Source organism: Callionymus lyra, chromosome 13, assembly GCF_982586985.1.
Source record: "Callionymus lyra chromosome 13, fCalLyr1.hap1.1, whole genome shotgun sequence".
Lineage (NCBI taxonomy): Eukaryota > Metazoa > Chordata > Actinopteri > Syngnathiformes > Callionymidae > Callionymus > Callionymus lyra.
This window is the reverse complement of record NC_141830.1, coordinates 3,629,587-3,643,513: the sequence shown is the minus strand read 5'-3', so window position 1 is coordinate 3,643,513 and position 13,927 is coordinate 3,629,587. Positions and strand designations below refer to the sequence as shown.

Below are 13,927 nucleotides of genomic sequence, written 5' to 3'. Positions count from 1 at the left end.
TCATTTATTTGACATCTATTGTTTGTGTTCAAATAAAGAAAAGGTATTTAAGTAACAGCAATATAATGTAATACAGTGAATATAATATTTAAGTACACTATAAACAACTATTAATACACATTTATATTAGGTAAAAATCATGTTCCTGGGTTAGATGGATGGACGCCCCAAAATAAACACTGCACATGTCATTTATTTGACATCTATTGTTTGTGTTCAAATAAAGAAAAGGTATTTAAGTAACAGCAATATAATGTAATACAGTGAATATAATATTTAAGTACACTATAAACTACTATTAATACACATTTATATAAGGTAAAAATCATGTTCCTGGGTTAGATGGATAGACGCCCCAAAATAAACACTGCACATGTCATTTATTTGACATCTATTGTTTGTGTTCAAATAAAGAAAAGGTATTTAAGTAACAGCAATATAATGTAATACAGTGAATATAATATTTAAGTACACTATAAACAACTATTAATACACATTTATATAAGGTAAAAATCATGTTCCTGGGTTAGATGGATAGACGCCCCAAAATAAACACTGCACATGTCATTTATTTGACATCTATTGTTTGTTTTTAAAATAAAAAGGTATTTAAGTAACAGCATTATAATGTAATACAGTGAATATAATATTTAAGTACACTATAAACAACTATTAATACACATTTATATAAGGTAAAAATCATGTTCCTGGGTTAGATGGATAGACGCCCCAAAATAAACACTGCACATGTCATTTATTTGACATCTATTGTTTGTGTTTAAAATAAAAAAAGGTATTTAAGTAACAGTAATATAATGTAATACAGTGAATATAATATTTAAGTACACTATAAACAACTATTAATACACATTTATATTAGGTAAAAATCATGTTCCTGGGTTAGATGGATAGACGCCCCAAAATAAACACAGCACATGTCATTTATTTGACATCTATTGTTTGCGTTCAAATAAAGAAAAGGTATTTAAGTAACAGCATTATAATGTAATACAGTGAATATAATATTTAAGTACACTATAAACAACTATTAATACACATTTATATTAGGTAAAAATCATGTTCCTGGGTTAGATGGATAGACGCCCCAAAATAAACACTGCACATGTCATTTATTTGACATCTATTGTTTGTGTTTAAAATAAAAAAAGGTATTTAAGAAACAGTAATATAATGTAATACAGTGAATATAATATTTAAGTACACTATAAACAACTATTAATACACATTTATATTAGGTAAAAATCATGTTCCTGGGTTAGATGGATAGACGCCCCAAAATAAACACAGCACATGTCATTTATTTGACATCTATTGTTTGTGTTCAAATAAAGAAAAGGTATTTAAGTAACAGCAATATAATGTAATACAGTGAATATAATATTTAAGTACACTATAAACTACTATTAATACACATTTATATGAGGTAAAAATCATGTTCCTGGGTTAGATGGATAGACGCCCCAAAATAAACACTGCACATGTCATTTATTTGACATCTATTGTTTGTGTTTAAAATAAAGAAAAGGTATTTAAGTAACAGTAATATAATGTAATACAGTGAATATAATATTTAAGAACACTATAAACAACTATTAATACACATTTATATAAGGTAAAAATCATGTTCCTGGGTTAGATGGATAGACGCCCCAAAATAAACACTGCACATGTCATTTATTTGACATCTATTGTTTGTGTTTAAAATAAAAAAAGGTATTTAAGTAACAGCAATATAATGTAATACAGTGAATATAATATTTAAGTACACTATAAACAACTATTAATACACATTTATATTAGGTAAAAATCATGTTCCTGGGTTAGATGGATAGATGCCCCAAAATAAACACTGCACATGTCATTTATTTGATATCTATTGTTTGTGTTCAAATAAAGAAAAGGTATTTAAGTAACAGCAATATAATGTAATACAGTGAATATAATATTTAAGTACACTATAAACAACTATTAATACACATTTATATGAGGTAAAAATCATGTTCCTGGGTTAGATGGATAGACGCCCCAAAATAAACACTGCACATGTCATTTATTTGACATCTATTGTTTGTTTTTAAAATAAAAAAAAGGTATTTAAGAAACAGCAATATAATGTAATACAGTGAATATAATATTTAAGTACACTATAAACAACTATTAATACACATTTATATGAGGTAAAAATCATGTTCCTGGGTTAGATGGATAGACGCCCCAAAATAAACACTGCACATGTCATTTATTTGACATCTATTGTTTGTTTTTAAAATAAAAAAAAGGTATTTAAGAAACAGCAATATAATGTAATACAGTGAATATAATATTTAAGTACACTATAAACAACTATTAATACACATTTATATTAGGTAAAAATCATGTTCCTGGGTTAGATGGATAGACGCCCCAAAATAAACACTGCACATGTCATTTATTTGACATCTATTGTTTGTGTTTAAAATAAAAAAAGGTATTTAAGTAACAGCAATATAATGTAATACAGTGAATATAATATTTAAGTACACTATAAACAACTATTAATACACATTTATATGAGGTAAAAATCATGTTCCTGGGTTAGATGGATAGACGCCCCAAAATAAACACTGGACATGTCATTTATTTGACATCTATTGTTTGTGTTTAAAATAAAAAAAGGTATTTAAGTAACAGCAATATAATGTAATACAGTGAATATAATATTTAAGTACACTATAAAAAACTATTAATACACATTTATATGAGGTAAAAATCATGTTCCTGGGTTAGATGGATAGACGCCCCAAAATAAACACTGGACATGTCATTTATTTGACATCTATTGTTTGTGTTTAAAATAAAAAAAGGTATTTAAGTAACAGCAATATAATGTAATACAGTGAATATAATATTTAAGTACACTATAAACTACTATTAATACACATTTATATGAGGTAAAAATCATGTTCCTGGGTTAGATGGATAGACGCCCCAAAATAAACACTGCACATGTCATTTATTTGACATCTATTGTTTGTGTTCAAATAAAGAAAAGGTATTTAAGTAACAGTAATATAATGTAATACAGTGAATATAATATTTAAGTACACTATAAACAACTATTAATACACATTTATATGAGGTAAAAATCATGTTCCTGGGTTAGATGGATAGACGCCCCAAAATAAACACTGCACATGTCATTTATTTGACATCTATTGTTTGTGTTTAAAATAAAAAAAGGTATTTAAGTAACAGTAATATAATGTAATACAGTGAATATAATATTTAAGTACACTATAAACAACTATTAATACACATTTATATAAGGTAAAAATCATGTTCCTGGGTTAGATGGATAGACGCCCCAAAATAAACACTGCACATGTCATTTATTTGACATCTATTGTTTGTGTTCAAATAAAGAAAAGGTATTTAAGTAACAGCAATATAATGTAATACAGTGAATATAATATTTAAGTACACTATAAACTACTATTAATACACATTTATATGAGGTAAAAATCATGTTCCTGGGTTAGATGGATAGACGCCCCAAAATAAACACTGCCCATGTCATTTATTTGACATCTATTGTTTGTGTTCAAATAAAGAAAAGGTATTTGAGTAACAGCAATATAATGTAATACAGTGAATATAATATTTAAGTACACTATAAACTATTAATACACATTTATATGAGGTAAAAATCATGTTCCTGGGTTAGATGGATAGACGCCCCAAAATAAACACTGCACGTCATTTATTTGACATCTATTGTTTGTGTTCAAATAAAGAAAAGGTATTTAAGTAACAGTAATATAATGTAATACAGTGAATACAATATGTAAGTACTCTATAAACAACTATTAATACACATTTATATGATTTAAAAGCCATGTTTCTGTTAATGTGTTCATGTTTTTCTTCGATCCCAGGATGGATCTCCATGAATGTTTGACACCTTCTGTCTCAACATCTTCTCACAACTTTCTATTGTATTTCTATCTGCAGAAGCGAGAGAAGAGGAAACACGAGAAGATCCTGAGCGAAGAGCTCTACCCTGCTGTGATCAACCTCAACCAGTTCCTTCCTCCTCAGCACTGGATCGACTACATCGCCTGGGACATGGCTCGCTACACCAAAAGGTCGTTGACCATGGTTTTCAATTTCTAAATCCACTTTAACTTGAGATACGATCGTGAATTGCAGTGTCTTTATATAAGTAATTATTTGTAAAGATGTTTCCAGACGAGGGTCACAAAGCGTTTAAACAGTTAAAAACAAAACACAGTTAAAATATATACTTTAAAAGATCAAGACAATATAAGACAAACACAGCAGCAATAAGTAAGTTAAGAAAAAGTTAAAATTAAGGAGTCAGTAGATCATCAAACACAGATGTTTCTTGAAGGAGTCAGTAGATCATCAAACACAGATGTTTCTTGAAGGAGTCAGTAGATCATTAAACACAGATGTTTCTTGAAGGAGTCAGTAGATCATCAAACACAGATGTTTCTTGAAGGAGTCAGTAGATCATCAAACACACATGTTTCTGGAAGGAGTCAGTAGATCATCAAACACACATGTTTCTTGAAGGAGTCAGTAGATCATCAAACACAGATGTTTCTTGAAGGAGTCAGTAGATCATCAAACACAGATGTTTCTTGAAGGAGTCAGTAGATCATCAAACACAGATGTTTCTGGAAGGAGTCAGTAGATCATCAAACACACATGTTTCTTGAAGGAGTCAGTAGATCATCAAACACAGATGTTTCTTGAAGGAGTCAGTAGATCATCAAACGCAGATGTTTCTTGAAGGAGTCAGTAGATCATCAAACACAGATGTTTCTTGAAGGAGTCAGTAGATCATCAAACGCAGATGTTTCTTGAAGGAGTCAGTAGATCATCAAACACAGATGTTTCTTGAAGGAGTCAGTAGATCATCAAACACAGATGTTTCTTGAAGGAGTCAGTAGATCATCAAACACAGATGTTTCTTGAAGGAGTCAGTAGATCATCAAACACAGATGTTTCTTGAAGGAGTCAGTAGATCATCAAACACAGATGTTTCTTGAAGGAGTCAGTAGATCATCAAACACAGATGTTTCTTACAGGAGTCAGTAGATCATCAAACACAGATGTTTCTTGAAGGAGTCAGTAGATCATCAAACACAGATGTTTCTTACAGGAGTCAGTAGATCATCAAACACAGATGTTTCTTGAAGGAGTCAGTAGATCATCAAACACAGATGTTTCTTGAATGAGTCAGTAGATCATCAAACACAGATGGTTCTTGAAGGAGTCAGTAGATCATCAAACACAGATGTTTCTTGAAGGAGTCAGTAGATCATCAAACACAGATGTTTCTTGAAGGAGTCAGTAGATCATCAAACACAGATGTTTCTTGAAGGAGTCAGTAGATCATCAAACACAGATGTTTCTTGAAGGAGTCAGTAGATCATCAAACACAGATGTTTCTTGAAGGAGTCAGTAGATCATCAAACACAGAGATGGTTCCAAAGCTTAGGAGCAACAGTCTGGAAGGATTTCTCTCCTCTGGTCCAGAAGTTCAGGAACCATCAGTAGATTCTGATCCACAGACCTCAGAGCCCGAGCTGGGGTGTAATTCTGGATCAGAATCTACTGATGGAAGGTCTGACCATGAATAGATCTGAAAGTAAGAACCAGAATTTTAAAATGATCCTGAAAGAAACTGGCAGCCAGTGAAGAGTTTGAAGGAGAAATGTGAGTTCTTCTACTAGAGCGGCCAGTGAAGAGTTTGTAGGAGAAATGTGAGTTCTTCTACTAGAGCAGCCAGTGAAGAGTTTGAAGGAGAAATGTGAGTTCTTCTACTAGAGCGGCCAGTGAAGAGTTTGAAGGAGAAATGTGAGTTCTTCTACTAGAGCGGCCAGTGAAGAGTTTGAAGGAGAAATGTGAGTTCTTCTACTAGAGCAGCCAGTGAAGAGTTTGAAGGAGAAATGTGAGTTCTTCTACTAGAGCAGCCAGTGAAGAGTTTAAAGGAGAAATGTGAGTTCTTCTACTAGAGCGGCCAGTGAAGAGTTTGAAGGAGAAATGTGAGTTCTTCTACTAGAGCAGCCAGTGAAGAGTTTGAAGGAGAAATGTGAGTTCTTCTACTAGAGCAGCCAGTGAAGAGTTTGAAGGAGAAATGTGAGTTCTTCTACTAGAGCAGCCAGTGAAGAGTTTGAAGGAGAAATGTGAGTTATTCTACTAGAGCAGCCAGTGAAGAGTTTGAAGGAGAAATGTGAGTTCTTCTACTAGAGCAGCCAGTGAAGAGTTTGAAGGAGAAATGTGAGTTCTTCTACTAGAGCGGCCAGTGAAGAGTTTGAAGGAGAAATGTGAGTTCTTCTACTAGAGCGGCCAGTGAAGAGTTTGTAGGAGAAATGTGAGTTCTTCTACTAGAGCAGCCAGTGAAGAGTTTGAAGGAGAAATGTGAGTTCTTCTACTAGAGCGGCCAGTGAAGAGTTTGAAGGAGAAATGTGAGTTCTTCTACTAGAGCAGCCAGTGAAGAGTTTGAAGGAGAAATGTGAGTTCTTCTACTAGAGCAGCCAGTGAAGAGTTTGAAGGAGAAATGTGAGTTCTTCTACTAGAGCAGCCAGTGAAGAGTTTGAAGGAGAAATGTGAGTTCTTCTACTAGAGCGGCCAGTGAAGAGTTTGAAGGAGAAATGTGAGTTCTTCTACTAGAGCAGCCAGTGAAGAGTTTGAAGGAGAAATGTGAGTTCTTCTACTAGAGCGGCCAGTGAAGAGTTTGAAGGAGAAATGTGAGTTCTTCTACTAGAGCAGCCAGTGAAGAGTTTGAAGGAGAAATGTGAGTTCTTCTACTAGAGCAGCCAGTGAAGAGTTTGAAGGAGAAATGTGAGTTCTTCTACTAGAGCAGCCAGTGAAGAGTTTGAAGGACAAATGTGAGTTCTTCTACTAGAGCAGCCAGTGAAGAGTTTGAAGGAGAAATGTGAGTTCTTCTACTAGAGCAGCCAGTGAAGAGTTTGAAGGAGAAATGTGAGTTCTTCTACTAGAGCAGCCAGTGAAGAGTTTGAAGGAGAAATGTGAGTTCTTCTACTAGAGCAGCCAGTGAAGAGTTTGAAGGAGAAATGTGAGTTCTTCTACTAGAGCAGCCAGTGAAGAGTTTGAAGGAGAAATGTGAGTTCTTCTACTAGAGCGGCCAGTGAAGAGTTTGAAGGAGAAATGTGAGTTCTTCTACTAGAGTGGCCAGTGAAGAGTTTGAAGGAGAAATGTGAGTTCTTCTACTAGAGCAGCCAGTGAAGAGTTTGAAGGAGAAATGTGAGTTCTTCTACTAGAGCAGCCAGTGAAGAGTTTGAAGGAGAAATGTGAGTTCTTCTACTAGAGCGGCCAGTGAAGAGTTTGAAGGAGAAATGTGAGTTCTTCTACTAGAGCAGCCAGTGAAGAGTTTGAAGGAGAAATGTGAGTTCTTCTACTAGAGCAGCCAGTGAAGAGTTTGAAGGAGAAATGTGAGTTCTTCTACTAGAGCAGCCAGTGAAGAGTTTGAAGGAGAAATGTGAGTTCTTCTACTAGAGCAGCCAGTGAAGAGTTTAAAGGAGAAATGTGAGTTCTTCTACTAGAGCAGCCAGTGAAGAGTTTGAAGGAGAAATGTGAGTTCTTCTTCATCTTGTTCATGCTACTTCAGTTCATTTTGTGATCCCTAAACCAGAGTCAACGAAGATCTGAAGATGAAGTCTGATGAAATATTAAAGCGGCGAGTGTCGTCTGCAGCAAGCTGTGCAACGTGCTGGACCGTCTGAGCATGATCGCCGAGAACGTGGTGAAGAGAACCGGCTTCTTCATGAACCGAGACGACTTCTACTGCCACAACCTGCGCCCGGACGACCGGTCAGTCGCACTCACTCGTGTCGTCGATGCATGCGAACGATACCGATCTCTGTGCCGAGCCACGCTCACGTGTCCGCCGACGCCGCTTAATTCCCGGACCCCGTGGATATGAATTATTAATGGGAATTACGCCTGATTGTTCGCGGCTAACGACTTAAGCATCTCCATGTAATGATGCATGGTCTGTTCTCCTCGCCCGGCATTACCGTTCTCTTACATAACACCTGCCTCGGCTAAGATGGATGAAGCTTTCATTTCTGTTTGTGCAACTACGGCGCCTTCATGAACACGCCTGGAGAGCATGTGTGCGAGTCAGACTTCCACGTCTCTGCTGTTGAAATCTTTTAATTTGTTGTTATATTCGTTCTCCAATAGACTATTGAAGGTCGTCGAGTTCATGGTCGGTTGCTATACAAAAGAACCCTCTGTTTTTACACGTGAAAACTGAGGATTTTTTTCTCATGTGAGTTGAGAGAAAACACAAAACTGATCACGTAGGAATGTTTTTGACACAGATGTTTCTTGAAGGAGTCAGTAGATCATCAAACACAGATGTTTCTTGAAGGAGTCAGTAGATCATCAAACACAGATGTTTCTTGAAGGAGTCAGTAGATCATCAAACACAGATGTTTCTTGAAGGAGTCAGTAGATCATCAAACACAGATGTTTCTTGAAGGAGTCAGTAGATCATTAAACACAGATGTTTCTTGAAGGAGTCAGTAGATCATCAAACACAGATGTTTCTTGAAGGAGTCAGTAGATCATCAAACACAGATGTTTCTTGAAGGAGTCAGTAGATCATCAAACACAGATGTTTCTTGAAGGAGTCAGTAGATCATCAAACACAGATGTTTCTTGAAGGAGTCAGTAGATCATCAAACACAGATGTTTCTTGAATTAGTCAGTAGATCATCAAACACAGATGTTTCTTGAAGGAGTCAGTAGATCATCAAACACAGATGTTTCTTGAAGGAGTCAGTAGATCATCAAACACAGATGGTTCTTGAAGGAGTCAGTAGATCATCAAACACAGATGTTTATTGAAGGAGTCAGTAGATCATCAAACACAGATGTTTCTTGAAGGAGTCAGTAGATCATCAAACACAGATGTTTCTTGAAGGAGTCAGTAGATCATCAAACACAGATGTTTCTTGAAGGAGTCAGTAGATCATCAAACACAGATGTTTCTTGAAGGAGTCAGTAGATCATCAAACACAGATGTTTCTTGAAGGAGTCAGTAGATCATCAAACACAGATGTTTCTTGAAGGAGTCAGTAGATCATCAAACACAGATGTTTCTTGAAGGAGTCCGTAGATCATCAAACACAGGTGTTTCTTGAAGGAGTCAGTAGATCATCAAACACAGAGATGTTTCTTGAAGGAGTCAGTAGATCATCAAACACAGATGTTTCTTGAAGGAGTCAGTAGATCATCAAACACAGATGTTTCTTGAAGGAGTCAGTAGATCATCAAACACAGATGTTTCTCGAAGGAGTCAGTAGATCATCAAACACAGATGTTTCTCGAAGGAGTCAGTAGATCATCAAACACAGATGTTTCTTGAAGGAGTCAGTAGATCATCAAACACAGATGTTTCTTGAAGGAGTCAGTAGATCATCAAACACAGATGTTTCTTGAAGGAGTCAGTAGATCATCAAACACAGATGTTTCTTGAAGGAGTCAGTAGATCATCAAACATAGATGTTTCTTGAAGGAGTCAGTAGATCATCAAACACACATGTTTCTTGAAGGAGACAAAAAAACTCTCCTCTGTTTTTACACGTGAAAGAAACGTCAACAGAACGTTTACATGATACTTTTTACCTCATAAAACATTTATATTGACAAGAAGACGATCTTCTTCAACATCATCACTTTCTTTCATTTCCTGGTCTGACGATCATGTGACTTTGACACCAACAGGAAGTGCTACATGTGACGAAGCCGCTGATTGGCTGAAGCTGTTTTACTAATAATAACGCACAACAGTACAATGCAATACAAAAATTCGAGTGCCGAAATAATTCGCTTTTCAAATCAAATAAATGTTAGAATATTCCCCTTTCAATAACTTGTCTGTAGTTCGGATCATAAACACCCCAATAATTATTTAGGTTTCATTTCGATTTCTTTAAATCAATTAAATCAATTATTAAACGTACATATGCCCACTTTATTGAACGAGTCATTTTATTTTTATTTGTTCCATTTGTTTAATGTATTTAATTTATAATTAGTAAAACGGCTTCAGCCAATCAGCGGCTTCGTCACATGTAGCGCGGACACTTCCTGTTGGCGTCAAAGTCACATGATCGTCAGACCAGGAAATGAAAGAAAGTGATTATGTTGACGAAGATCGTCTTCTTGTCAATATAAATGTTTTATGAGGTAAAAAAGTATCATTTAAACGTTCTGTTGACGTTTCTTTAACCCATAAAAAATATTTTAAAGAGACGTTCGCGTATGAAGCGTGTGATGTCATCACGTAGGAAGTGGGGGGGACAGAATTTGTAGCGACACCGTCACTTCTCGAGCCGCAACCGTCTCCGTTCAGGAGCAGAAAAACACACGTTTTTTATCTTGTAAAAACACCACAAACAATTGACACTTGTATATTTGACAAGTGGTGGAGATTGTTTTATGATATTGTCATATTTTCGACGACTTTGCAAAACGAATGTGCCTGTAGAAGTTAAGAAAGTGACGCCTCAGTGCCTTCCCTGGTTCACCGTTTTTATGTATTTATACATACAGTGGGACAAAAAGTATTTAGTCAGCCACCGATTGTGCAAGTTCTCCCACTTTAAAATGACGACAGAGGTCTGTAACTTTCATCACAGGTACACTTCAAATCCAGGAATCCACATTGTAGGATTTTTAAAGAATTTATTTGTAAAATATGGTGGAAAACAAGTATTTGGTCACTTCAAACAAGCTCTTCTGTCCTCCACTCCTTACCTGTATTAATGGCACCTGTTTGAAGTGGTTATCTGTATAAAAGACACCTGTCCACAGCCTCAAACTGGCCAAGACCAAAGAGCTGTCGAAGGACACCAGGAAAAGAAGTGTAGGCCTGGACCAGACTGTGAAGAGTGACTCTACAATAGGCAAGCAGCTTTGTGTGGAAAAAATCAACTGTGGGAACAATTATCAGAAAATGGAAGACGAACAAGACCACTGTATTGTCCCTCGATCTGGGGCTCCACGCAAGATCTCATCCCGTGGGGTCAAAATGATCATGAGAACGGTGAGGGACCTGGTGAATGACCTGCAGAGAGCTGGGACCAAAGTAACGAAGGTTAGCATCAGTAACTACAACGACAGGGAATCAAATCCTGCAGTGCCAGACTTAAGCCAGTGCCTGTCCAGGTCTGAAGTCTGCCAGAGGGTACATGGATGATACAGCAGAGGATTGGGAGAAGGTCATGTGGTCAGATGAAACCAAAGTAGAAGTTTTTGGTATAAACTCAACTGGATCCCAACAACACCAGACCTACTGTGAAGCAACACACACACACTGATGATACAATAGAGTCACACATCACAACAACACACAGACACTGATGATACAATAGAGTCACACATCACAACAACACACACACTGATGATACAATAGAGTCACACATCACAACAACACACACACACTGATGATACAATAGAGTCACACATCACAACAACACACAGACACTGATGATACAATAGAGTCACACATCACAACAACACACACACTGATGATACAATAGAGTCACACATCACAACAACACACAGACACTGATGATACAATAGAGTCACACATCACAACAACACATACACTCACTGATGATACAATAGAGTCACACATCACAACAACACACACACACGGATGATACAATAGAGTCACACATCACAACAGCACACACGCGCTGATGATATAATAGAGTCACACATCACGACAACACACACGCGCTGATGATACAATAGAGTCACACATCACAACAACACACACACACTGATGATACAATAGAGTCACACATCACAACAACACACACACACTGATGATACAATAGAGTCACACATCACAACAACACACACTGATGATACAATAGAGTCACACATCACAACAACAACACACACACTGATGATACAATAGAGTCACACATCACAACAACACACACACACTGATGAAACAATAGAGTCACACATCACAACAACACACACACACTGATGTTACAATAGAGTCACACATCACAACAACACACACACACTGATGATACAATAGAGTCACACATCACAACAACACACAGACACTGATGATACAATAGAGTCACACATCACAACAACACACACTGATGATACGAAAGAGTCACACATCACAACAACACACACTGATGATACGAAAGAGTCACACATCACAACAACACACACACCCTGATGATACAATAGAGTCACAGATCCCAACAACACCAGACCTACTGTGAAGCATGGGGGTGGAAACATCATGCTTTGGGGCTGTTTTTCTGCTGCTAAGGGGACAGGACGACTGATCCGTGTTAAGATAAGAATGAATCATGTATCGTGAGATTTTTGAGGCAAAACCTCCTTCCATCAGTGAGAGCTTTGAAGATGAAACGTGGGTCTTCCAGCATGACAATGATCCCAAACACATCGCCCGGGCAACGAAGGGGTGGCTCCGTAAGAAGCATTTGAAAGTGGCCTAGCCAGTCTCCAGACCTCAACCCCATAGTAAAATCTGTGGAGGGAGTTGAAAGTCCCTGTTGCTCGGCGACAAAACATCACTGCTCTCGAGAAGATCTGCATGGAGGAATGGACCAAAATACCAGCTACTGTGTGTGCAAACCTGGTAAAGACCTCTAGTAATCCTTTGACCTCTGTTTGACCTCATTTTTGTTATTGACCAAATACTTATTTTCCACCATAATTTACAAATAAATTCTTTAAAAATCCTACAATGTGAATTCCTGTTTTTTTTGTCTGGCCCCACTGTATATATAACTATATATAAATACACACACACACGCACACGCACACGCACACACACACACACATACACACACACATACACACACACACACACACACACACACACACACACACACACACCTCACACATGGAGGACACTTGTTGACGCTTGCAACTTTCCACAGATGGGGAGATGTCCGGGGTCGTCACGCAGACCGAGGACGCCTGCAGGTACAACACGGTTGATGATAAGAAACACACACACTGATGATACAATAGAGTCACACGTCACAACAACACACATACTGATGATACAATAGAGTCACACATCACAACAACACACACTGATGGTACAATAGAGTCACACATCACAACAACAACACACACACTGATGATACAATAGAGTCACACATCACAACAACACACACACACTGATGGTACAATAGAGTCACACATCACAACAACACACACACTGATGATACAATAGAGTCACACATCACAACAACACATACACTGATGATACAATAGAGTCACACATCACAACAACACACACACACTGATACAATAGAGTCAGACATCACAACAACACACACACACACACTGATGATACAATAGAGTCACACATCACAACGACACACACACTGATGATACAATAGAGTCACGCATCACAACAACACACACACACTGATGATACAATAGAGTCACACATCACAACAACACATACACTGATGATACAATAGAGTCACACATCACAACAACACACACTGATGATACAATAGAGTCACACATCACAACAACACACACGCACTGATGATACAATAGAGTCACACATCACAACAACACACACACACTGATGATACAATAGAGTCACACATAACAACACACACACACTGATGATACAATAGAGTCACACATCACAACAAAACACACACACTGATGATACAATAGAGTCACACATCACAACACACACACACTGACGATACAAGAGAGTCACACATCACAACAAACACACACACTGATGATACAATAGAGTCACACATCACAACAACACATACACTGATGATACAATACAGTCACACATCACAACAACACATACACTGATGAT

The 13,927-nt window shown here is 37.0% G+C and overlaps 1 protein-coding gene across 1 annotated transcript in view; it reads left to right on the top strand.

Annotated features, from left to right (window-relative positions):
- The window catches only part of fig4a (FIG4 phosphoinositide 5-phosphatase a), a 109,041-nt gene that overhangs the window by 44,229 nt on the left and 50,885 nt on the right, over positions 1-13,927 (top strand). Inside the window, exons 12-14 of the mRNA XM_087806438.1 lie at positions 4,012-4,145; positions 7,747-7,863; positions 13,008-13,053. Of these exons, the coding sequence (XP_087662564.1) occupies positions 4,012-4,145; positions 7,747-7,863; positions 13,008-13,053 (297 nt within the window). The remainder of the gene's footprint in view (positions 1-4,011; positions 4,146-7,746; positions 7,864-13,007; positions 13,054-13,927) is intronic.